At 36.8% G+C, this 23,583-nt stretch overlaps 2 protein-coding genes across 6 annotated transcripts in view; both read right to left on the bottom strand.

The window, feature by feature from the left end:
* Positions 1-512: 512 nt before the first annotated feature.
* On the bottom strand, positions 513-7,856 carry LOC113069361 (type-1 angiotensin II receptor-associated protein-like). The gene is made up of 5 exons (XM_026242381.1): positions 7,697-7,856; positions 6,300-6,334; positions 5,862-5,973; positions 5,186-5,399; positions 513-1,395 (listed from the first exon to the last, which is right to left on the bottom strand). Exons 1-5 carry the CDS (start codon positions 7,721-7,723, stop codon positions 1,277-1,279), a joined length of 507 nt encoding a protein of 168 aa, XP_026098166.1. The 5' UTR covers positions 7,724-7,856; the 3' UTR covers positions 513-1,276.
* Positions 7,857-20,732: 12,876 nt separating this feature from the next.
* LOC113069360 (draxin) overlaps positions 20,733-23,583 on the bottom strand; it is a 40,913-nt gene continuing 38,062 nt past the window's right edge. For all 5 annotated transcript variants that reach the window (XM_026242379.1, XM_026242375.1, XM_026242377.1 and 2 more), the window contains one exon: positions 20,733-23,501. In XM_026242379.1, coding sequence (XP_026098164.1) covers positions 23,389-23,501 — 113 coding nt within the window. In that variant the 3' untranslated portion in view covers positions 20,733-23,388. The remainder of the gene's footprint in view (positions 23,502-23,583) is intronic.

Raw genomic sequence — 23,583 nt, 5'->3', positions numbered from 1 at the left:
GATGTGTATGGTATATTTCCCAGTGTTGTGTCATGTTTACTTGTGTGTAGAGTTTTGGCACAATGAGCGAAGTTTTGCAAAATGTGTTCAAGCTACGGGCAAAAACTGTCAATCATTCCAAAGTTACAGACACGAGTTCTGGTTTATTTGGTGAGTCTGGTGCAACTTTAATGTGTTGCTTCAAGATGTTTGACTCAACAGCTAACAGATGAAGCCAAACTGACACACAAGAGACTACAATATCACTGACCTTATGTAAAAGGGACAGAAAACTACTTGATTTCATAACAACTCAAGCTACAGTGTGACTTAAGCAATCCGACTCATACAGAACACAGCATTAAATGTTTTAAACTACTCTGTATTACTCAGCATTTATTTTCTGCTAACACTCTCACATTTCAAGTTTTAACGTGATCTTGATGTGCAAAGTATTTTCACATTTTGCACGTTAACTATGACCATGTAGTTCATGCAGTCTATTCATGTAAACACAATACTGCAAACGTACATAACTGTAAAATCTTTATTCTAAAGCACATTTGAGGAGAAAAACAACATATCAAATGAATTAATTCTGTAACAAATCTGTTGATACTGGTAGACTGATATCAGCATTGTTTGTATCTAAATACATTCCTACATCAAATCCTATATCACTTTTGATTTATAGGTCTCAAAATTAGGAAATCCCAATTCTCTAGTGCCCAAATTAAGCATTAACAAACTTCACAAATAAATAATCCAGTGAATGACCAATCTAATGAATTTTACTATATAAAGAACAGATTGCGTGACATATGGTTTAACAACAATCTTTTGAATCCTTGAAATATTTACAAAATTAACAGATTTTGGATTCTCACTGCAAACAAAAATTAAATTAAGTAAATAAATGTAGAAAACTACAGTATGCTGAGTATAAGCATCTCGGATATATTACTATAAGTAATAACTGACCAACAGTAAAAGATGGACACACAGCAGAAGAGCTGCCAAACACCCCAAAATACGGCTTCAGGAGACCTTTCTTAGACTAAACTTCACAACCCTTAAGCTGTTTAAATTGTTTGCTCAAAACCTCTCGTTTGTGTTTTTGAAGCTTGTACTGTGTTTTTATGAAATACAAAACATACATACATACATACATACATACATACATATATATATATATTTAAAGAAAATAAAAATAAAAAACTTAACCCAGACAAAAATTCCTTATGCATTATTGACAGCAAAGAAAGATGGTTGGTTATATATTGGGTTTGGTCTTTGTTTAGCAGGGACTTGGCCCAGGTTTGCCAGCCTCTGCTTGGTTGTTGGCAGAGCTGCCAGGCTGGTCCTGGTGGTCAAAGGTTTGGTATTCATCTCTGTTTCGAGTTATCCTTGGAAACCCTGAAAATAAAAGATAAAAAACACTGAACATTTGCATACTCCAAAGTAATTTCAGTTTGCATCGTTAAAATATATTCAGACTGTAAAATACTTCATAACTACACTGACACTACACTAACACTACACTACACTTACGCTACACTAATAAAATAAAAAAAGACGTTCCACAACTGCACAAATGGAACAGCAGCATAATGTTTTACAATTTTGCTAATTGGTGGCTAATTGGTATAAATACAATCTCACTTCTTCATTTTTGTGTGTTCTATTGACTGTTATGCCTAGGGGTGGGGTCAATTGTGGATATTTGTATCTTTGTTTTTGTTTTTTTTCTAAGAAATATTACTTTTTAGTATGATTAATTTCATATGTTTTTCCATGATATCAGCTTAAATATACGTGCATGAGGTAATGTGAATTAAACACTTATTGCTAAACAATAAAATACAGATTTTTTTTTTTTAAATCACCATATAACTCCTGTACATCTGCAACGTATGCCATTTACTCAGGTAGCGCTGGAGCAATATGCTAGCCTAAACTTCTTCATTCAGCCTGATGATTCCCTTACGATTGATTAACTGTAGAAATACCATCGCACAGAAGACCAATGATGAGAGTTTCACTCCATTGTGAGCAACTCGGGCATAGAGTTAATGTTCTCAATTACATTATAGCCCCAATATCTCATGCATGAGAAAGTGCTTTGTAAAAACAAAACATCAAGAAAAAAATCAATTTGTTATTGCTTCCATTTATAAAAACACCAATGTCAATAAATAATTTAAAATAACACAATTCCCTTTTATTGCACAATAAAAACCCAAGCAAATATTGACCGCTAAGACACTGTAGTAAATTAGCACTTCTGTGACCATTCAGGCAGAAAATACCATATACAGCTAGGAAACAAAGCCTCTTGTTACACGTGGTTCTTGATAATGTTCTTGGAAGGTTTCAACAACCAACCCAATAAATAATAGATTTCCCCTTTAACACTTTATAATATCTTACATTAAAGGCACAATATATAAGATTTTTTTAATTAAAATATGCAAAAAACACTAGAACAGTGTTATATATTTTGCTGACTTGTGTACTTAATCCCAAATGTTTCGAAGAACGTTTAGATGCAGAGAAATAAGCAATTTCAACTAGTGACAGTGTCCATAGCACCATCGTTTCACTTCGACGGCTTTCAGCCTCACCCTGCTTCATTATAATACATTAATAAATCATTAGCTCATCCTCTGCCAGAGTCCCATCGGATTACATTGGCTGTGGGGATGAAGACGACAACCCCTTGAATCCAAATTCAGTCACAGCGTCATCAAACCACGCCTTTGTTTCTTTGTTTGTTTTGAATACGCGCCCTCTAGCGTCGAATAGATACTTATTGTGCCTTTAACAAATAATATAATGGGCAACATAAATAAGTTTTAACCTAGTTTCTCAATCAAAAGGTGCACTCTGTTTATTTGTTTATTTTATCCCATAATATATTTATTTACATACTTTTTTCGCTGTAAAAATATACTTAAAAAAAACTTCAAAATACTAAATATTTTATCTACCTGTTTTCCACACCACTTGTCCTATGTTGAGTTGAGAGGATGCAGGGAGCCTAACATCTCAGACCATAGGCAAGAAAATTAAAATAATTTTAATGCACAGCTAACCGTGCATTATCCCGCTTTTACCATGGTCCTTTTTTCAGACAGTGAAGTTTTTACGATTTTTCCTCCTCGTTGCTGAAGAATATAACAATCATCTAAGCTATTTTATTAAGTTGTGGGGCAGCATTAACAACAGGTTTCTGTGCATTGTCCACTTATATTATTAAAACTATTTTCCTGTTGACACTGTAAAGCTGCTTTGATACAATCAAATGTATAAAGCGTTATATAGCCTACATAAATGTGACTTGATGACATCTGTGCTCCTGAATATTTTTGTGTGCAGAGCAATGTCAATCTTTCTGTCTCTGTGTGTTCATTGGTTTTAGTGTTGTTTTGTTATTGTTTTAAATATGATAGTCTTGTTTTATTCATATTATTTCTGAATTTTTATTCTATTCTGTACAGAACTTTGGTCAACTTCGGTTAAATATGCTTTACAAGTAAATTTTGTATTGTATTGTAGTATTATTATAAATATATAAATGCAATAATATGAAGTGCTAAAAAAACCAGCAGCTCAGAGAGGGAAAATCCCTGTTTTAGAAAGAGCATGAAGGACAGGAACAAACACTATGACGATCGTTGAATGACAAACACAAAACAGGTCTGAATCTAAAATGAGAAAACTGTTAAGAATCAAATTAACAGTCAGTCAGTTTAAACCCCAGTAGATTTTGATTCCTGAAATCAAGTGTTTCTGCTGTAATCACAATCGACTGTACACTGTTCTGATTATTGTACAGTATGGATACTTACCAGCTGAATAAATGGAGAGGAAATACTGATTTGAGTTTACATTTTTTGGTTATGTTAGTGTGAAGTGAATCAATGACCTTCAGAATATCACAGGATATTTTATATATATATATATATATATATATATATATATATATATATATATATATATATATATATATATATAACTTACCCGGCCCTTATACATATATAAATAAACATACGGTTTTATCGGGCGCACGTGCCTGGACCTAAGTTAACTTCCGGTCTGTGTTGTGTATATCGGTCTGGCTGCGGTGCCTTCTACAAACGCAGTTAAAGTCAAGGTGATGAGTAGACTGAAGTTGGGCTCAGGTGGTTGTGCTGTGGGATGTGTTTCCCATACATTTATTTATTTTTGGAGACTCGCCACAATTTTAAAACTGATCGATTTTCAAAAAGGCTTCGTTGAATAAACATGAGTAACGTTCTGCACGTTTAATAATAATAATTCCTTACATTTATATGTTTAAATATCAAAGTGAGGCACAGGTGTTTTTATATCACTATTTCTGAAGGAAGACTTGCATGTTATAAAGCAGCGTGTGAGCGTACCAGCTCTGCTTTGTTTACAGCTGTTACTGGGGAAACCTCTATTTCTCGCGCTTTATGTCTATGCTTTAAAACATCTCCTGCTGGCAAAGAATGAATTTGCATTTTCATTCAAGGGCTGGGCAAGTTAATGTGTTATCTCATCTCTCAGATAGAAAGATTTCATCTTACATTTTGATCATATAAATATCAGCAACTGATTAATTGTGTCCATATTTTTCTATCATACTGTATGGTACTGATTTTTGTGTGACATATGAAAGTTTTCTGTTTTTGTTTTTTCTGACTCATTTCATGTGTCATACTTTACAGGTTTAATAATAGACCTAGAGAAATAATTCTGACATGATGGATAACATAAATGGATTAAGACCTCAACAAAACAGCTAAGATACTAAGGTCACAGATAATAAAGATGTAGCAGTGAGGAATCAGTCGAAACTGACCTGATCCCTGTTTTTCAGACTGCAGTGATCAGTCAAGCTGTCTGTCTCTTTTCTTTCCTGTGAGCTGCTCTGTCACTCATCTGCCTTGTGACCAGCCCTAAAACTCAATTACTTGCCTTTTTAACTTATTTTGCTTGCCATTTTGAGTGAAATACACAATTCACATTCAGTGACCTAGGAATTATAGTGCCAAAAATGGGCTCAGTACTGCTTTAAGCAAACAATGCTGCCATTTTAACCTCACAGAAGGACTTTCACATGTATCAGAAAGCACCCTGGACCAAAATTAATCAGTCACCCATTATTCTTTCTCCCCCGGCCCTTTGGTCACCCACTTACTGAAGCTGAAGTTGTTTTCGCCACCCCGCACGCGGTACACGTGGTAGGCATATAAGCAGGAAACAGGTTTGAGCATCAGGCTAGTGATGGCCAGGCCCCCACTAAAGCGAAACAAGTCCGGTGCCACGCTTTTATACTGGAATTCACCCGCAGCGTAGTACAGCGCAAAATGTACAATGTCGGTCAGGATGGTCACTGCCAGCCCGATCAAGAACTGAATGAAGGAGAGCAGAGTCAAATATTAGTATGACAAATATACTATGCACAAACACATTAGGTGGTCAAAACATAATCCCAGCATGCTCATGGGCCATCTTGTAAACTCTAATCTGATTGGCTGATTGAAGGAGGGAATCAGGAATTCAAATGAATTCAAACTATCTTACAAATATAACCAAATTTGATACATTACACATTACACACATCTCACATAATATATTTCAGATAAACTCACCCCTAACTGGCACATAAAAACCAAACAAACTGTAATTTCTTGCTTTATAGATCAATCAGACACTTTTTCTAAGAGGGTGCTTTTTACCGACAGCTGCACCTTACAGAAAAAAAGACTCAAGCTATGGATTTCTCATCTGTCAACGTTAATAATTAAATTGTCTTTAAGTCATTATAACCTTAAAATCATATTCTTCTTGGATAAAAAATAAATCACACCTACCATTAATATAGCGTCTATGGAATCTTTCTGTGCAATGGCCCACACTCCCACTGCAAGAACACTCACGTTCGCCAACACATAAGAAGTAGGAAGCCAGCTGATAAAACATGCCCTGCATACAAACATGCATTCAAACTACTGTTTTAAATAGGGTTGTCAATATAACTCAGTTTGCTAAAATAAATAAATAAAATAGTAATGCATTTTTTAAATATAGCAAATGAGCACTTATTTGTCCTCTGATCCATACATAAATGTTATAGTAAAACATTTTTCTACTGTTGGAGCAATCAAGCTAGAAGTACTGTACCGCCTAAATGAAAAGCATATTTGTGATCTCCAGTTGCTACTACAGAAAATGCACTGCACTGAAAGAGAAATTCCTCAGGCTAGTGTGGGAAAATGGAAAATAGAAAGTGAAAGGCATCACACTCTCACCAGATTGTCAGTAACCAGTGGACCAACACAATGTTCTGCAAAGAAAACACACACAGTGCAACTCATGAGTAAATGTACAAATCTGTTGTCTAGACATAGGCCTTGGTTCAAACCCAGTAAAGCATTCAGTCATGGGCGTTTTTGGACCTACATGTGATCTAGGGCATCTCTAAAAATCACTGTCCAGAACAAATACAGGTGCATCTTAATAAATTAGAATGTTGTCGAAAAGTTCATTTATTTCAGTAATTCAACTCAATTGTGAAACTCGTGTATTAAACAAATTCAGTAAACAAAGACTGAAGTAGTTTAAGCCTTTGGTTCTTTTAATTGCTGGAGGTGATCAGTTTGTGGCACTGCTGAGGTGGTCTGAAAGCCCAGGTTTCTTTGACAGTGGCCTTCAGCCAGATGTGTCTTATCTTCCTCTTGACAATACCGCAGATTCTTTATGGGGTTCTGGTCTGGTGAGTTTGCTGGCCAGTCAAGCACACCAACACTATGGTCATTTAACCAACTTTTGGTGCTTTTGGCTGTGTGGGCATGAGCCAATTCCTGCTGGAAAATGAAATCAGCATCTTCAAAAAGCTTATCAGGAGAAGGAAGCATGAAGTGCTCCAAGAATTCTTGGTAAACGGGTGCAGTGGTTTTAGTTTTCAAAAAACACAATGGACCAACACCAGCAGATGACATTGCACCCCAAATCATCACGGATTGTTGAAACTTAACACTGAACTTCAAGCAACTTCTCCATCCTTCCTCCAGACTCTAGGACCTTGGTTTCCAAATGAAATACAAAACTTGCTATCATCTGAAAAGAGGACTGTGGACCACTGGGCAAGTATCCAGTTCTTCTTCTCCTTATCCCAGGTAAGACGCCTCTGAAGTTGTCTGTGGTTCAGCAAATCCCTTGACACGTCTGTGTGTGGTGGCTCTTGATGCCTTGACCCAAGCATCAGTCCATTCCTTGTGAAGTTCACTCAAATTCCTAAATCAATCTTGCTTGACACTCCTCATAAGGCTGCAGGTTCTCTTGGTTGGTTGGTTTAATACACTAGTTTCACAATTTGAGTTGAATTACTAAAATAAATTAACTTTTCCACAACATTCTAAATTATTGAGATGCACCTGTACAAATAACCTTTAATAAAGGCATTGCGTTTATAAAAAATAAGGTAATTGAACACATACAAAAGAAAAATTCTGTCCAAAATAAAGAAAATAAATGTATTTAAAGCATATTATATCCATTCAGAATCTAAAAATATATATATATAAAAAAAAGTCATTTTTTCTTTTGATCTTTAAGTTGTTTTTTTTTTGTTTTTTTTGATAGATCATTTAGCAATAAATGAGTTCTTATCTCAATATACAACACACATATTGTAACAACACATTACCTTGAGACTTATGGTTAGTATTCCCATAGTATCACTGCCCCTTTACGATCTAGTGTCCCTCCGTAGCTTTCAATATTTCACAAATGAAGCCTGAAACACTTTTATCGTAACTTTGTACAGCAGAAGTTTGCCCAACTCTCTGAGGTGACAGCAAACATAAATCATGTGACCCCAGACTGACCAGAGTCACGTGACTACACCTCTCTCTACTCATTACTCCATCTGAACATATGAGAGCAGAATTGGACAACCTGTGTGTCTATGCATGTATATAACTATAAAAATAATTGTTTTAATTTCTACAGTGCATATTTACAATAATGTTTTCTGAATGTTAATGGGGATATATGGTGTTTTTGTCAAATGTGGAAGTGTAACTAAAATGTTTCAAGGAAATGTTTCAATAAGTAAAGGGTAACATTGTTCCCAACCATTCATGTTTTTTTGTTTTTTTTAATTGTTTACTTTTTCTTTATGTCTTCTGTCATTGTGCATGTTGTTTGGCACTAGATAAAATATCAATGCAGAGTTTAGACAGGTTATTCTTCAGCTCCCATTGATTTGTGGTTCATGTTATTTTAATACGCAGGCTTTTAAAGACTTGTCATAGCTGAAACAACCAAAATAAATTGCACATACTACTTGGCACATTCATTAATACTACATAAAATATAGCCTGTGCTCATAAATGATTTGTTAAATGCTCCTACACACACACACACAAACTTATTGAGATGAAATTACTAAATACAACAAAGCTGAATTTGATAGATCATGCTGCTGGTCCAGTTAGCCAGTGTTGTCCATGATTTTTATAACACCAGGGACAGTTCATGGAAGAATATGTCACCTAAGTATGATGAACAGCTCAGATTTGCTCAAATAGCTTAGAGGAACCAAAATCTACTTTGGAAAATTTTCACACGTCATATGGGAAATTAGGTTCCTTTTTTGTTTGAGTGTCTGGTAGAAACCCTAACTCTAACCTTTTATCTTCTGTTTTACTTCTGATATACATTAGGTTTTTTCTTCACAAGTTACAGTTATGATGCACATAAGATGTAGTTTGTGTGTGTTTGTTTGCTAAAGCCAGATTCACTATTATGCCAGTAACAGCGTATAAAATTTATATGGACACTGGATGGTTTGTAACACATTTAAAATGTAAAATTATGCAATCTACTATATTTTACAGCAATGCTGCAAGAATGTTTTTTTTTTTTTTTTTTTTTTTTGCCTGGAGGTCACATTGATATATTGATCTTCTGTTGGCCAGAGTTCTTCAACTGATGCAAATTTGCAGGACAGATTTCAACAAACATATACTTCAGAATGAACCAAAATACACATGAACTTGCATTTCCTTTCAAATATATTTCAAATATATTCAAATATATATGAATAATTAATGTTGAAATAGAAGAACGTAAAGTGTGGTGTGACTGCACCTTAACCCTTGTTCATTCTTATGAAAAAACTCCTAATTTGAGTTAATTTGAGCATTTGCATGCCACTAATTCCAACATGTTGGTGTTATGGTCATGAAGAATACCTCAAAACGTGGCTTATTGATGAGAAATGTACTATAAAATTTTCACAGATTTAGCAATGTCTTGAAAACCATGAAGAAAAAGGGAAGAATCTTCAGGATGTGTTACAAATTGTACTGCTACTATGCAATACAGTAAAAAATCCTGTGGGTTACTTAAATCACAGATTTCTTATGTTGAATAAGATTAACATCTACATTTTAACAGCAGTGCATACGGAAACATCTCTTTCTCTTTCGCTTACTCTTGTCCCATGCATTATTGACTGTTTTATTGCAGCTCCTGGGGTGACAGTGTTGTGAAGTGGGTGTCCAATCGGGGTGTATGTGAATGTATAATTTCTGTGGTCTCAAGCCAAGTATGTTTCTTTGATTTTATCTTTGTAGCAACTCATTTTAAACAGTTCTGTATGCAGTGGATAATTATTTTTACATCAAATTAAACTTATGTGGTGTGACCAGCCTGCAGTAAACATAAAACATGTATAATCATACATATTAAACCGTACAGTGGACCCTTTTATGAAAAGCTTTTAATAGTGCAACTCCTCAACAATGTAATTCATTATTTAAACAAAACATTTTTACCTTTATCCTATTTAAATTGGATATGATAGCTTTTGCCAGTAGAAAAAAAAATATTTTACCTGTATCAATAACCATCTTTGAAATGGTGGAATAAGATTTTTACAGAAATTATTCCTTTAAAACTTATGGGTTTGAAGCTCACTTCAATACTTAGATTACATTTACATTTAAAAGGGAAAAGTTTTTTTTTAAGAATTAAATTAGATTAGAGAGTGCTAGAGTTAAAGGGTCAAATAAAGATGGAAGAGATTCTTGAAGAGGATTCTTATTCCTAATATCAGTGTGCGCGTTTATAATAACAATAAAAAAAAGACATTCATTCATGGCTAAGGACTCAGCCGCTCAGGTTGAGTTGGGCAGGTCATTCCACCAGGAGTCAGTGAAGTGATGATCCAGCTCAGTTCAGTTTAAATAGTATCTTTGCAATCATTTTCAATCAAGCCATCGATATAGCTGGAAATGAAGTGTCCCCAACTAAGTCAAGTCAAGTCACTTTTATTTATATAGCGCTTTAAACAAAATATATTGCGTCAAAGCAACTGAACAACATTCATTAGGAAAACAGTGTGTCAATAATGCAAAATGACAGTTAAAGGCAGTTCATCATTGAATTCAGTGATGACATCTCTGTTCAGTTTAAATAGTGTCTGTGCATTTATTTGCAATCAAGTCAACGATATTGCTGTAGAAGAAGTGACCCCATCTAAGCAAGCCAGAGGCGACAGCGGCACGGAACCAAAACTCCATTGGTGACATAATGGAGAAAAAAAACCTTGGGAGAAACCAGGCTCAGTTGGGGGGCCAGTTCTCCTCTGACCAGACAAAACCAGCAGTTTAATTCCAGGCTGCAGCAAAGTCAGATTGTGCAGAAAAATCATCTGTTTCCTGTGGTCTTGTCCTGGTGGTTGTCTGAGACAAGGTCTCTACTGGGGATCTGTATCTGGGGCTCTAGTTGTCCTGGTCTCTTAACATTTCTGCACTTGACATTGAGAGCATTGGCTGTAATGTAGATATATTTTTTATGAGATGGAAAAATGCAGTTTTACAAATGCTAGAAACGTGGCTTTCTAAGGAAAGATTGCGATCAAATAGCACACCTAGGTTCCTAACTGATGACGAAGAATTGACAGAGCACCCATCAAGTCTTAGACAGTGTGCTAGGTTTTTAGGTCGTATAATAAACACCTCTGTTTTTTCAGAATTTAGAAGTAAGAAATTACTCGTCATCCAGTTTTTTATATCGACTATGCATTCCATTAGTTTTTCAAATTGGTGTGTAACTGAGTATCATCAGCATAACAGTGAAAGCTAACACCATGTTTCCTGATGATATCTCTCAAGGGTAACATGTAAAGCATGAAGAGTAGCGGCCCTAGTACTGACCCTTGAGGTACTCCATACTGCACTTGTGATCGATATGATACATCTTCATTCACTGCTACGAATTGATGGCGGTCATCAGTGTTGAGAAAGTTCACTTTCTACATGAACTAGTTCAAAGTTCAATTCACAAATTTTAAAATGAACTAGTTCAGTTCATAGTTCAAACTACAAAATTTTGAACTAAGTTCCCAAAGTTCCAAAAATGAACTAGTTCATAGTTTGTTTTTTCCATATGTTGCTGCGAGCTATTATTTTTCACAATTATTGCCACAGCCCATATAGAATCACAGACAGCAATTAGTTTATCAGTTTTAACAATGAAGCTATGCGTCAGATTTCATCTTCATATCCAATTTTGAATCCTTATCCAACCAGGGTTTACATTAGCATTGAGGGGACAGCATTTCCCCATTGCTCACTGCATCTCTCACTGCATCTCTCACTGCTCCTGCTCCTCTCACTGCTCCTGCATCTCTCACTGCATCTCTCACTGCTCCTCTCACTGCTCCTGCTCCTCTCACTGCATCTCTCACTGCTCCTGCTCCTCTCACTGCTCCTCTCACTGCTCCTGCTCCTCTCACTGCTCCTCTCACTGATCCTGCTCCTCTCACTGCTCCTGCTCCTCTCACTGCTCCTCTCACTGCTCCTCTCACTGCTCCTCTCACTGCTCCTGCTCCTCTCACTGCATCTCTCACTGCATCTCTCACTGCTCCTGCTCCTCTCACTGCATCTCTCACTGCTCCTGCATCTCTCACTGCATCTCTCACTGCTCCTCTCACTGCTCCTCTCACTGCTCCTGCTCCTCTCACTGCATCTCTCACTGCCCCTGCATCTCTCACTGCATCTCTCACTGCTCCTGCATCTCTCACTGCTCCTCTCACTGCTCCTCTCACTGCTCCTCTCACTGCTCCTGCTCCTCTCACTGCTTCTCTCGCTGCTCCTGCTCCTCTCACTGCATCTCTCACTGCCCCTGCATCTCTCACTGCATCTCTCACTGCTCCTGCTCCTCTCACTGGGCCCCTTGCTCTTACTCTTCCTTGTCCATACATTACAGTGTTTGTCTTTTTCTGTTTCTGTTTCCAAAAACATCACTCTTCCAAAGTCCTCCCTTTGTTGTATAAGTGTCAATGTAATAGAAAAAAATAACCCCTGCCATTGAGTCTAAGCCAAATTGGAATCAGTTGTGGTTGGCCCAATTTACACAACATAAATCAGCTAAGATATATTGTTTTTGAACTGATATCATTGCAGAAGCAGAGGTTTTTATACTGTATCTAAGGTTTGGAACATTGTTTTTGCTATTGTGGGATGTTGTGTGTTAACATTTGTAAATACTACAAAAACGATCCATAATTTTGTTAAGAGGTATAGCTTGTCTGTTCAGAAAATGTAAGCATTGTGGAAATGTGTTCAATGACTCCATATTGTGTGAAAACGACATGAAATGTGTGAATGGTATGGCCACAATAGACCGATGCTGTGCAAATTGTGTTTAGAGTTTTGAAAAAGTGACAACTGCTTGGACAAATGCTTGTTAGTGACTGAAAAAAACTGTAATACAGCACGTTCAGTTCACGTTCGCCCAAAATATGAACGAGTTCATGAACTATCGTTCAATGAACACGTTCAGGCACAACACTGGCAGTCATATAAGTATGATTTAAACCATGCTAATGCACTTCACACAAATAAAGCACCGTTTTGCCCCTATTGCCATGGGAACCTTAGGAAGTGACGTAATTACGTGACATGAACATCATCTGCAAACCCTGCGGTGAAACCAGGGTGAAACTTGAAGCGCGCAAATCATTCTTATTTGCCAACAAAAATAAGCGCAAAAGAACGCGCGAAGCAGTTTCCCGATTTGTTGCATGACAGTGGAGCCAAATTATATTGCAAAAACTTGCGAAAACTGCGGTTTGATAAAATAGAGAAAAAAAAGGTGATTCCCCCAACACCCCCTTCTCACTAGGCTACTAACACTGTTGTAGTTTCATTCAGAAGTTGATGCAACTTTACAGTTGTAAGATTGCACTTTTTTGTTACAGAACAGTACCAAAAACTTACAGTTGTAATTATATTAGTAGTATGTAAAATAATTTACGTTGCAGTAAGAGATTGCAACTTAAATATGCTGTGATTTAGTATGCTCGCTTATCATAGGAAGTAATAAGAAATTACTCTTTACATTAATTTAGTAGCCTATTGAGAAAAGGTGTTGGGGGAATCACCTTTTTTTCTCTTTTTCATCAAACCGCAGTTTTGGCAAGTTCACGCAATTTCATAGCATAAAATTGCTAAAATATCCCTCCATCGCATTTTTAAGAAAATGTGCCGCAAAATCAAGGATTTTCTTTCGAGTTTTTCGAGAAATTCAAGTTTTTCTGGAGGGACTGGTCAATAGTGTCAAAGGCAGCACTAAGATCCAATAGCACTAATATAGAGATACAACCACGATTAGATGATAAGAGCAGGTCATTTGTAACTCTAAGGAGAGCAGTCTAAGTACTATGATACGGTCTAAATCCTGACTGGAAGTCCTCACAGATACCATTTTTCTCTAATTAGGAATATAATTGTGAGGATACTACCTTTTCTAGTATCTTGGACAGAAAAGGGAGATTCGAGGTCAGTCTATAATTAACTAGTTCTTTGGAGTCAAGTTGTGTTTTTTTAATGAGAAGCTTAATAACAGCCAGTTTGAAGGTTTTGGGGACATATCCTAACGGCAATGAGCAATTAATAGTAGCCAGAAGAGGATCTATGACTTCTGGAAGCACCTCTTTTAGGAGCTTAGATGGAAGAGGGTCTAACATACATGTTGTTGGTTTAGATGATTAAACAAGTTTATACAATTCTGGTGGCCTCAATACAGTAGCCAGTACAAACATTATAGGGGATTTATCATTAACATTTGTTTCTCTGGATAATGTTATATGAAGCACCATTATTTCAAACGAGTTATACTTGAAGTGTGCCTTCTGAGAAATCCTAAACAAATTTTTATAAATTGAAGCAACACCTCCCCCTTTGCCTTTTGGACATGGCTCATGTTTATAACAGTAATCTTGGGGGGTGGACTCATTTAAAATAATGTAATAATCAGGATTTAGCAAGGTTTCTGTCAAACAGAGCACATTTATTTTATGATCGGTGATCATATTATTTACAAAAAGTGTTTTCGTAGAAAGGGATCTGATATTCAATGTAGGGTATCAGACCAGAAACCAGTCAAATTGAAGAGTCGATCAAGAGGTTGAAACATGAGCCGAATTCCTCAGAAAGGCAACAGGAGGTCGTAAATCATTCCTAGTGCCAGAGTCAGAAACAAGATAACCAACCAACCAACTCTTTCACAGACAGCTTTCAACATTAATACCTCTAGAACAATTATTGACAATTTCAATTCGGAAAAGAGATTGTCAAATTGGGGCCAAGTAATCAAGATGCAATGCCGGCCAGCACATGTAAACCCATGAGAGTAATAAACAAGATCCTTGGATTGACTTCCCCCCACCTAGCAGAACCAGACTGAAATTCCTAAGGGGACCTCTTAACCTCTGGTCCCCACAGAACATCTTTTGTCAGAGAATGGCACAGAAAGATGTTTTTTCTAGATTTAGATGGACCAAAATGATCTCAAAATGACTTATAAATGAATATGGGGTTATGTGAAGGACTGATATTCATTTATATGTAACCCACACATTTCACTATCATGTTTATAATCACTTATTGTGTATGTCTTTTAATAACTATGGGATAGCTTAAGGATTCATATTCATGTTTAGTATGTTTCTGTTTCAATCTGCTTGCTTGAGACATTCCTGACCATCAGTTATTTGTCAAATGTATCATATTCTTGTCATAGGAATCATTTCCAAAATGATACCCTGCAAGAGTTGGAAAATTGGGACCACGTGCTTGATAAGATAACATATGACTTATGATACCCCGAGCAAAGACAATATCTAATTGGTCAAGACAACGTTTGAGGTCTGGCCAAAAGGCCAGTTTAAATACTTAGGACACCATAAAATTTTGCGTTTATCTTTTAGCTTGCATTTAGCTTTTGCTATCAGTCATGCCACCTTTTAGCTTGTAGCTTTGCTTTTAGTCATGCTTTTAGTCATCACTGTAGCAGGAATGAGTCGAACCAGACAAATCAAAGAGTCTATCAGAGCTGTGTGCATTGAAACGAGAGCCAAACTCCTCAGGAAGTCATAAATCAGTTCTAGTGCCCCAAGAACCAAGCAAGATAACCAACCAACCAACTTGTTCACACAACAGCTTTCAACATTAACACCAATAGAACAATTATTGACTATTTTAATTCGAAGAAGAGATTGTCAAATTTATTGTTCGTGATTGAAATGCAACGCTGGACATCACATGTAAACCCAGGAGATCAAGTTAAATACTTGCATTGACTTCCCCCCCAGCCAGCAGAACCAGACTGAAATTCCTAAGGGGGAAGGGCTTTAAACCTTTGTCTCCACAGAAAAGTCCCTTTGCCAGAGAATGGCAAAGAAACTGCTCTTTGTACATTATATATGAACCAGAATGAACTCAAAAAGACTTATAAACGAATCATTCCATTGCTTAACTCCATATTCATTTATGTGTAACCCACACATTTGACTATCATGTATAATCACTAATTGTGTATGTCTTTTGATAACTATAGGATACATAGTCATGTCTAGTATTGATATAATCGAATTTTCTTGCTTGATATTGTTCTGACAATCATTTATTTGTAAAATATATCATAATTGTGTTATAGGAATCATGTCCAATATTAGATCCTGCGAGGCAGGAACCACATGCTTGGTAAGATAAACAAATGATTTATGATCCCCTGAGCCAAGACCATATCTGATTGGTCAAGGCAACATTTGAGGGATGGCCCACAAGGAAGTTTAAATACTTTGGACACCATGAAATTTTGCTTTTAGTCTGCTTTTAGTCCCTAGCTGCTGCTATTAGCCATGTCGGCTTTTAGTTCTAGCATTGCTTGTGCTATCAGTCATGCCTTGCTTTTAGTCTGCTTTTAGTCCCTAGCTGCTGCTATTAGCCATGTCGGCTTTTAGTTCCAGCCTTGCTCGTGCTATCGGTCATGCCTGCTCTTAGCTTTTAGCTTGTAGCTTTGCTACCTAGCTTTAGCTTGTAGCATCTAGCCATGCGGTTAGTCATCATAGTTCTTTGAGCGCGGTTCCAGCGTGCCTGCCTGCTGCTACTATGCCACGATGAGAAGGAACACAACCTAGTCTCGTCAAACTTTATTTCTTTTCTTTTCCGTTTGAGAGTTTCGTGTTCTGAGTTAAGTTTGGTAACGTCGAGTCTCCGACGCCTGACCTCGGATGCCCGTTCAACTTCGACCAGCGCACACGACTCTTCACTTTCAGCCAACGCCCAACAACCACGGGCTTCCCAAGACGTCACTTCACTACTGAACTTCCAGCCAATCAGCGACACCGGGATACCCCTTTCAACGGGAGTCCCTTTCACAGGAAACGAAGGCAACGTATCCCCAGATATTTGTTGTGCTGGTGTATGTAATATAATTTTAGTCACATTGAGGAACTCAATGCAAGGGCTAATTACGGGATTGATGGTTGTTCATGTCTATGCAATTTAACGTATTGCTGTAAACTCGGAATTCCATATTTCCATTCTCTTAAACTCATCTTTTCCTAACTTTCGATCTTCCTGCAACTTGTGTGAATGTGTGAGTGCGTGCGTTTATGTGTTAGATTAGTTTATATGTCTTAGATTTATCTAATAAAGCCTTATTCATATTGAAAAGAGAAGTATCTTGTGTTTTGTGCTTACAAGTTAATGTCTTAAACTGCCGATCTAGTTACTGTGCTAATTGATAGTGTTTTCACTATAGTTTGGATATTAGTATCCAGCGCAGATTTGATGTTAAACGGCTCGTTCACTGAACCGCAGGCGCGTCTCCGTGAACAGCCGTGAAACAGTGATTCTGTTCAAATTCCCTTTAAAATCTTAAATGATTCCCTTTGAGCTAAATTGACCTGTTTCCCTTACAACTGTTAGTGTTCTTTGAGCGCGGTTCCAGTGTGCTTCGGCCTGCACGCCTACTGCTACTTAGGCATGATGAAATGAAACACCTAGTCTCGTCAAACTTTACTTCTGTTCTTTTACTTTAGTTTCTTTTCTTTTCCGTTTGAGAGTTTTGTGTTCTGAGTTAAGTTTTGTATCGCTGTGTCTCTAAGTCTGACCTCGAGTGCCCGTTCAACTTCAACCAGCCCACACAACTCTGCATCGTCAGCCAATGGCCAACCACGGGCCTTCCCAAGATGTCACTTCAGTGACTACTGAACTTCCAGCTAATCAGCAACATCGGGAAACCCCTTTCAATCCAACAAAGGGAATCCCCTTTAACACAGGAGAAGGAAGTAACTCATCCAGACATTTGTACTGGTGTATCTAATGTAATTTTAACCTCGAGGAACTCAATGCGAGGGTTAATTAAGTGATTGATGGCTTTTCATGTCTATGCAATTTCACTTATTGCTGTAAACTTGGGATTCCACATTTTCGTTCACTTAAACTCATTCTTCCCTAACTTTCGATCTTCCTGCAACTTGTATGAATGTGTGAGTGCGTGTGCTTCTGTGTTACATTAGTTTATATGTCTTATATTTATCTAAAAAAGCCTTATTAATATTGAAAAGAGAAGTATCTTGTGTTTTGTGCTTACAAGTTAATCTCTTAAACTGCCGATCTTGTTACTGTGGTAATTAATAGTGTTTTCACTATAGTTTGGATATTAGTATCCAGCGCAGATTTGATGTTAAACGGCTCAATCAGTGAATCGCAGGGCGTCTCAGTGATCAGCCAAGAAACAGTGATTCTGTTCAAATTCCCTTTAAAATCTTAAATGATTCCCTGTGAGCTAAATTGACCTCACCTGTTTCCCTCAATAAGCCAAGCTTTATCATTTGTTTATCCGTATTGCAACCGTTTTTTTGTTTGTTTGTTTTTTTTTTTTTTTTTTGAACCTCAATTAAATTGTTACTCTTAATTTGGTTTGGACGTTTTTTTGTATTTTTTAGTTCGGGGAACAGACACAATCTCTATAGTGTGATATCTAGGTGAAAGAGTCTCTATGTGCTGAGAATTAACTGACCTCTGTGACGTGAGGCAGCTAGCAGATGGTTGGTTTAGCCAGTCTGTCTGCTTTCTGACCTGGGCCCCAGTTAGTAAAGTATAAACTCTAAGGCCCAATCCCATTTCTATATTATACCCCTTCCCCTTCCCCTACCCCTACCCCTCCGCCTACCCCTTTCAGAGAAACAGAGTGTCAAGGGGTAGGGAAAACAATATTCCCCTAAGGATTAGGACACCACTACTATGCCGTCACACATCATCATTCGTCATCTAGCTCTTACTGTACAATACACACATATACTGGTGTGCTGGTGTGCATTAGAGCCTGAGTTCTGTATTAATGAGCTGCTTACTGACACACACACATATCAGAACCCATGCAGCTCACACATCAAGGAGAAAATAAACTAGTCAACACTGCCCCATGACTTTTATTAAATACAGTTTAAATACTGACTCGCTACATTATATTTTCCAGCGACGAGAGGATACAATCACTGTTTTAAACTAAACTCACTCTAAAAAGATAAAAACACATACACGCAACTCTCTCTCTCTCTCTCTCTCTCTTTCTCTCGAATAGGCAATATTTCAGAAAATGGTCATACTTCCTGGTTCTAGTAAGAACTGTAGCTGCTGCATTTAGAACCAGCTGGAATTTGTTTACTAAGCGTGCAGAACAACCACCCAATAAAGCATTACAATAATCTAACCTTGAGGTCATAAATGCATGGATTAACATTTCTGCATTTGAAACTGAGAGCATAGGCCGTAATTTAGATATATTTCTGAGATGGAAAAATGCTTAGAAACTTGGCTTTCTAATGAAAGATTGTTACCAATAGTACACTGGTTCCTAACTGAAGAATTGACAGAGCAGCCATCCAATCTTAGACAGTGTTCTAGGTTATTACATGCAGAGTTTTTAGGTCCTATAATTAAAACCTCAGTTTTTCTGAATTTAGCAGAAAGAAATTACTAGTCATCCAGGTTTTTATATCGACTATGCATTCCATAAATGTTTCAAATTGGTATGTTTCTCCGGGCTGCAAAGAAATATAGAGCTGAATATCATCAGCATAACAGTGAAAGCTTACACTGTGTTTCCTGATGATATCTCCAAAGGGTAACATGTAAAGCGTGAAGAGTAACGGCCCTAGTAGGGGAAGTCGTGGTCTGGTGGTTAGAGAGTTTGACTCCTAAGGTTGTGGGTTCAAGTCTCAGGCCGTCACTTCCATTAATACCAAAAAAGTTTTCTAGTCCATGCAAAAGAATGTTGTGGTCAATAGTGTCGAACGCAGTGCTAAGATCCAATAGCACTAATAGAAAGTTACAACCACGATCAGATGATAAGAGCAGGTCATTTGTTACTCTACATAGAGCAGTCTCAGTACTGTGATACAGTCTAAATACAGAGATGTGACATGCATTCTTTTCAGTTCATTAAAATGTAATCTTGTTGCCACGTTCTGAATAAATTGTAATGGTTTGATAGAACTGGCTGGAAGAACTACCGAGAGAGCATCACAATAGTCCAGCCTGGACAGAGCAAGAGCTTGAACAAGGAGTTGTGAAGCATGTTCCAAAAGAAAGGGCCTGATCTTTTTGATGTTGAATAAAGCAAATATGATCCAATATGTCTGGAATGGATCTTGATCTTTACGTAATATTTTGAGGTATGGTTAATCAAACCTATTTTTGTTTGCATGTACATATCCCGTTCTTGAATGTTACCAGCGGTTTACACCTTGATGCAAACTCTCTGTATTTCCATTGATGAAGGCGTCTCATAAAGGTAATTTTGACAATGATGTACCTGCCTCCTCTAGAATATTTTGTATTTCTGTTGATGTTATAAGGGATTTTTCTTCACCAGGGAAAAGATTGTGTGATTAATCCACTTTAGTCGTCTTCTGTGGTCTTCCAGGCCTTTTGATGATGTCCATCTCACTACTGAAGAATGTAGCTAACTGTTGGTTTTTTGATATCTCTCTTATAGATTCATGTTGTTTTTCATCTTAACAATGACCTCCTTCACTTTCTTCGAGATCTTCTTGGACTTCATATAGTACCAGTCAAACAGCTTCCAAATGGCAATTTGATATCTCATATCAACTCCAGATCTTTTATCTGCTTAATTTGTCCTGATGTAATGAGGGATGGACAGCACATGGTCAATTAACCTCTTCTTAATCAACTGACCAAATACTACTGAGCCCCTGAAAATTAAGGTGCTTGGCGTAGGATACTTCCAAACCTGAATGTATGTATGTACTGTATGTATGAATGTATGTTATGTATATATACAGAAAGATGCAAGAAAATGTTTTATTGCTAAATTGAGAAGGAAAATATTTAAAAATACGTTTAACCTCGTGGTTGAACAACGTTTAATATTTTAAGTCAACATGAAAACAATTTTCAATTTCAATACAAATATACATTTCAAAGCCAGATTTTTTTCTTTATTGAAGACACATTATTATTGACCCACATGCAGTTCTGCACATGCAGCTTGCATTGTGCAGGTGAAGTCACTTGGGGGCCCTGTTGTTCAGCTCACACTGCTCTCTGAGGGACCTTCATTTAAAAGTTGAAGTGTTTCTAGTGGTTATCTCAGCTGTGTACATGACTGCCCGGAGGCTTCAATAATCAAACAGTATGCATCTAGGACCCCTGTGTTAGGTTTCCTTTTTCAGTCAAGAGCAATGCAGTATGTGGCTTTAAAAGCCCCCTGGAATTCAAAGGCCTTTTGTGGCACTAACATAGTCCATTAAATAGCACTAATGTGCCAAAAATTGATTTGGGCTTTACCTCGCAAATATTGATATCGGGTTATATATTGAAGTTGAAAAACAAGAAACAGCGATACTCTGAAAGGAATAGTGTCTCAGAATACACAATGAGAATGAGAAGATAAATAAACAGCAAGGAAGGCAGAAGGACACAAAGACAGAGAAAGCAAGGTCACCTCTTACAGTCCCCGGACAGAGACGATGCCACAGACTATTAAACAGTTTAGAGGACACATCCATGCATTATAAAGCTCTCTGATTGTAGTATGCTTTTATATAAAAAAGCCAATTATAGTCAAGAAAAAGATTAACCTAAAAAATAACCTATTTTATATTCGGTTTAATAATTGTTGCATTGTGGGATACAGTACTAAGCACTGTATGTATACTGCAAATATAAGTGAGTAGAAAGCCATCAGTGTATCCCATGCATTTAGAACATGGTCCTACAGTAGCAGTGCATTGTAGCATGAAGTGTACTACCCCAAATATATTTGTTGTCTACTAATTGCTTTGAAAGTTAGGGAAACTAATTTTTTTTTGTGACCTAAATATTTACAATCTGTGATGGAGGAGGAAAAGCTGTTAGGATTCTAGTAACCTTAGTTAAGTTTATTTCTGGTGTTTCAGTTAAAAATAAATGACAATTTATGGTGCTTGAGAAATTTCAAGTTGAAAACAGGGTCACAGCAAAAAACAACTTTAATAAGCCTAAATCTATCTACAGCCCCACTAACATAAAAAGTCTAATAAACAGTTCAAACAAGTGACGGGAAAGAGAGGTTTGTCAGACCATAAAGAAGCTCAGTGATTTAAACTGACGAGTCATCCATCTCTCCCCTCGATCTCCTTTGTCCATCTCTATCCCTCTAACCCAAACAGGTAACAATCACTCATTCAAGCATCCATCTTTCTGTCTGCAGTTGTTAAAGAAGAGCACATTCCCTGTCCATGATAACATCTCTCATCAAAATAAGCTGTTTGGTACTTGAATAAATAAAGCATATATTACAAATAAACCAAACAAATCAATATCCATCAATACAGGAGTTAGCAGTAGTTATTGACAGTAGTATAACAATTATCAGTAGAAAAAACCTTCCATTCAGACATACTTCCAGAATCGGCTTCCTTGAGATTCATAAATATGAACTGCAAAATTCAATTGGCCACAGTCAGAATGTTGAATTTGCATTTGTATAACAGAAAGACAAATTGACTGGATATTACTTCTACCTTGAAATGCACGTTTTATGACACAGCATAAACAACTGCATCATTAATTGAATCACTAATATGCACAAATAATTTTTCTATAAAATAATTACATTGTTTAACTTCCAACCAAGGTTGTGTTTTATCTTGTGTTTCATGGAACTCAGAGCTGAGTGTTCTGCAGCGCAAAGTGCAGTGTTGTACCGGGTGAGATACGGAGCAAGTTTACTACGTTAGAAAAGCCATACATATGAGCTGATTTTGTGAGGCCAGTGTCAAAATGTATTTATTTACAAATCATGTGCTATGGTAAAAGCATTTTTGAGGTTATGCTATAATATTGTTCAAGGAACCAAACAAAAATATTTGTTTGTTAATAGAAAATCTGTCCCCACAGCCATCATTTTGAAAATAACTACCATTTTACCACTTCTGGTGTTCATTTCAGTCGAAGTTTCGCAAAATTTTAGGGGGGAGGTGTTTTTGCAGGGTTTTTTTTTCAGATTTTAATTATGCCACCCTGCATCACAACAAAAAATAATTTTATAAAAAATAAATACTGTCCAAATGTGAATCTATCAATTTCATAATATATTGAGGTTATCCAAACAAGTGTACTAATAATTAAAGTACATTAGAAAATTCAGTGGTCCATTAGTTGGCTTTGATTAATTCCATGGTCCAAAAAAGTAATTTGATTTTAATAGGTGGCATTTCAAAATTGTATTTTTAATATCATCTAGTGTTTCTAGAAATATCCCATATATTGTTTGTGAAAACATTGATGGTTAATTCAAACTGAAAAATACAATTCCACATTTTGTTTCAAATTACAATTATGTGTACCGATTGCTACCTTAATTCAAATTCAAGACTTTGAAAGCCATTCTAAATGTATTTCTGAATGGTGCACAACCCTGACAGAAAGATGAACAGTGTATGTTCATTTATACTGTGTTTAATGTTGACCCACATTCTTCAGAGCTCAGTCCATCATCAGTCATAGGGTTTCTCTCTATATGTCAGATGGTGATGAAGGCTCCTTGGTTGTTGTTGGCTGATTCTGGCTCCACACAGCGGCCCCGTCTTCGGGTCACTCTCCTCTTGCGGTGGAACTTGGCATAGCAACGCAGACCTAAAGAATTTTACATTTACATGTATTCATTTATACAATTTATTTATTTTATTACATGTTTCCTAGGTTAGGGCCCTGGTGT

The sequence above is a fragment of the Carassius auratus genome, unplaced genomic scaffold, assembly GCF_003368295.1.
Source record: "Carassius auratus strain Wakin unplaced genomic scaffold, ASM336829v1 scaf_tig00001591, whole genome shotgun sequence".
NCBI lineage: Eukaryota > Metazoa > Chordata > Actinopteri > Cypriniformes > Cyprinidae > Carassius > Carassius auratus.
This window is presented reverse-complemented; position numbering and strand designations above follow the sequence as displayed.

Excerpts from the sequence above, each read along its gene's own strand:
- LOC113069361 (XM_026242381.1), bottom strand. The coding sequence starts at position 7,723 with ATGGGAATACTAACCATAAGTCTCAAG. Across the intron at positions 5,400-5,861 it reads CCATAGACGCTATATTAATG|TTCTTGATCGGGCTGGCAGT; the intron begins GTAGGTGTGATT and ends TCCTTCATTCAG. Across the intron at positions 1,396-5,185 it reads CGAAAACAACTTCAGCTTCA|GGTTTCCAAGGATAACTCGA; the intron begins GTAAGTGGGTGA and ends TTTTATTTTCAG.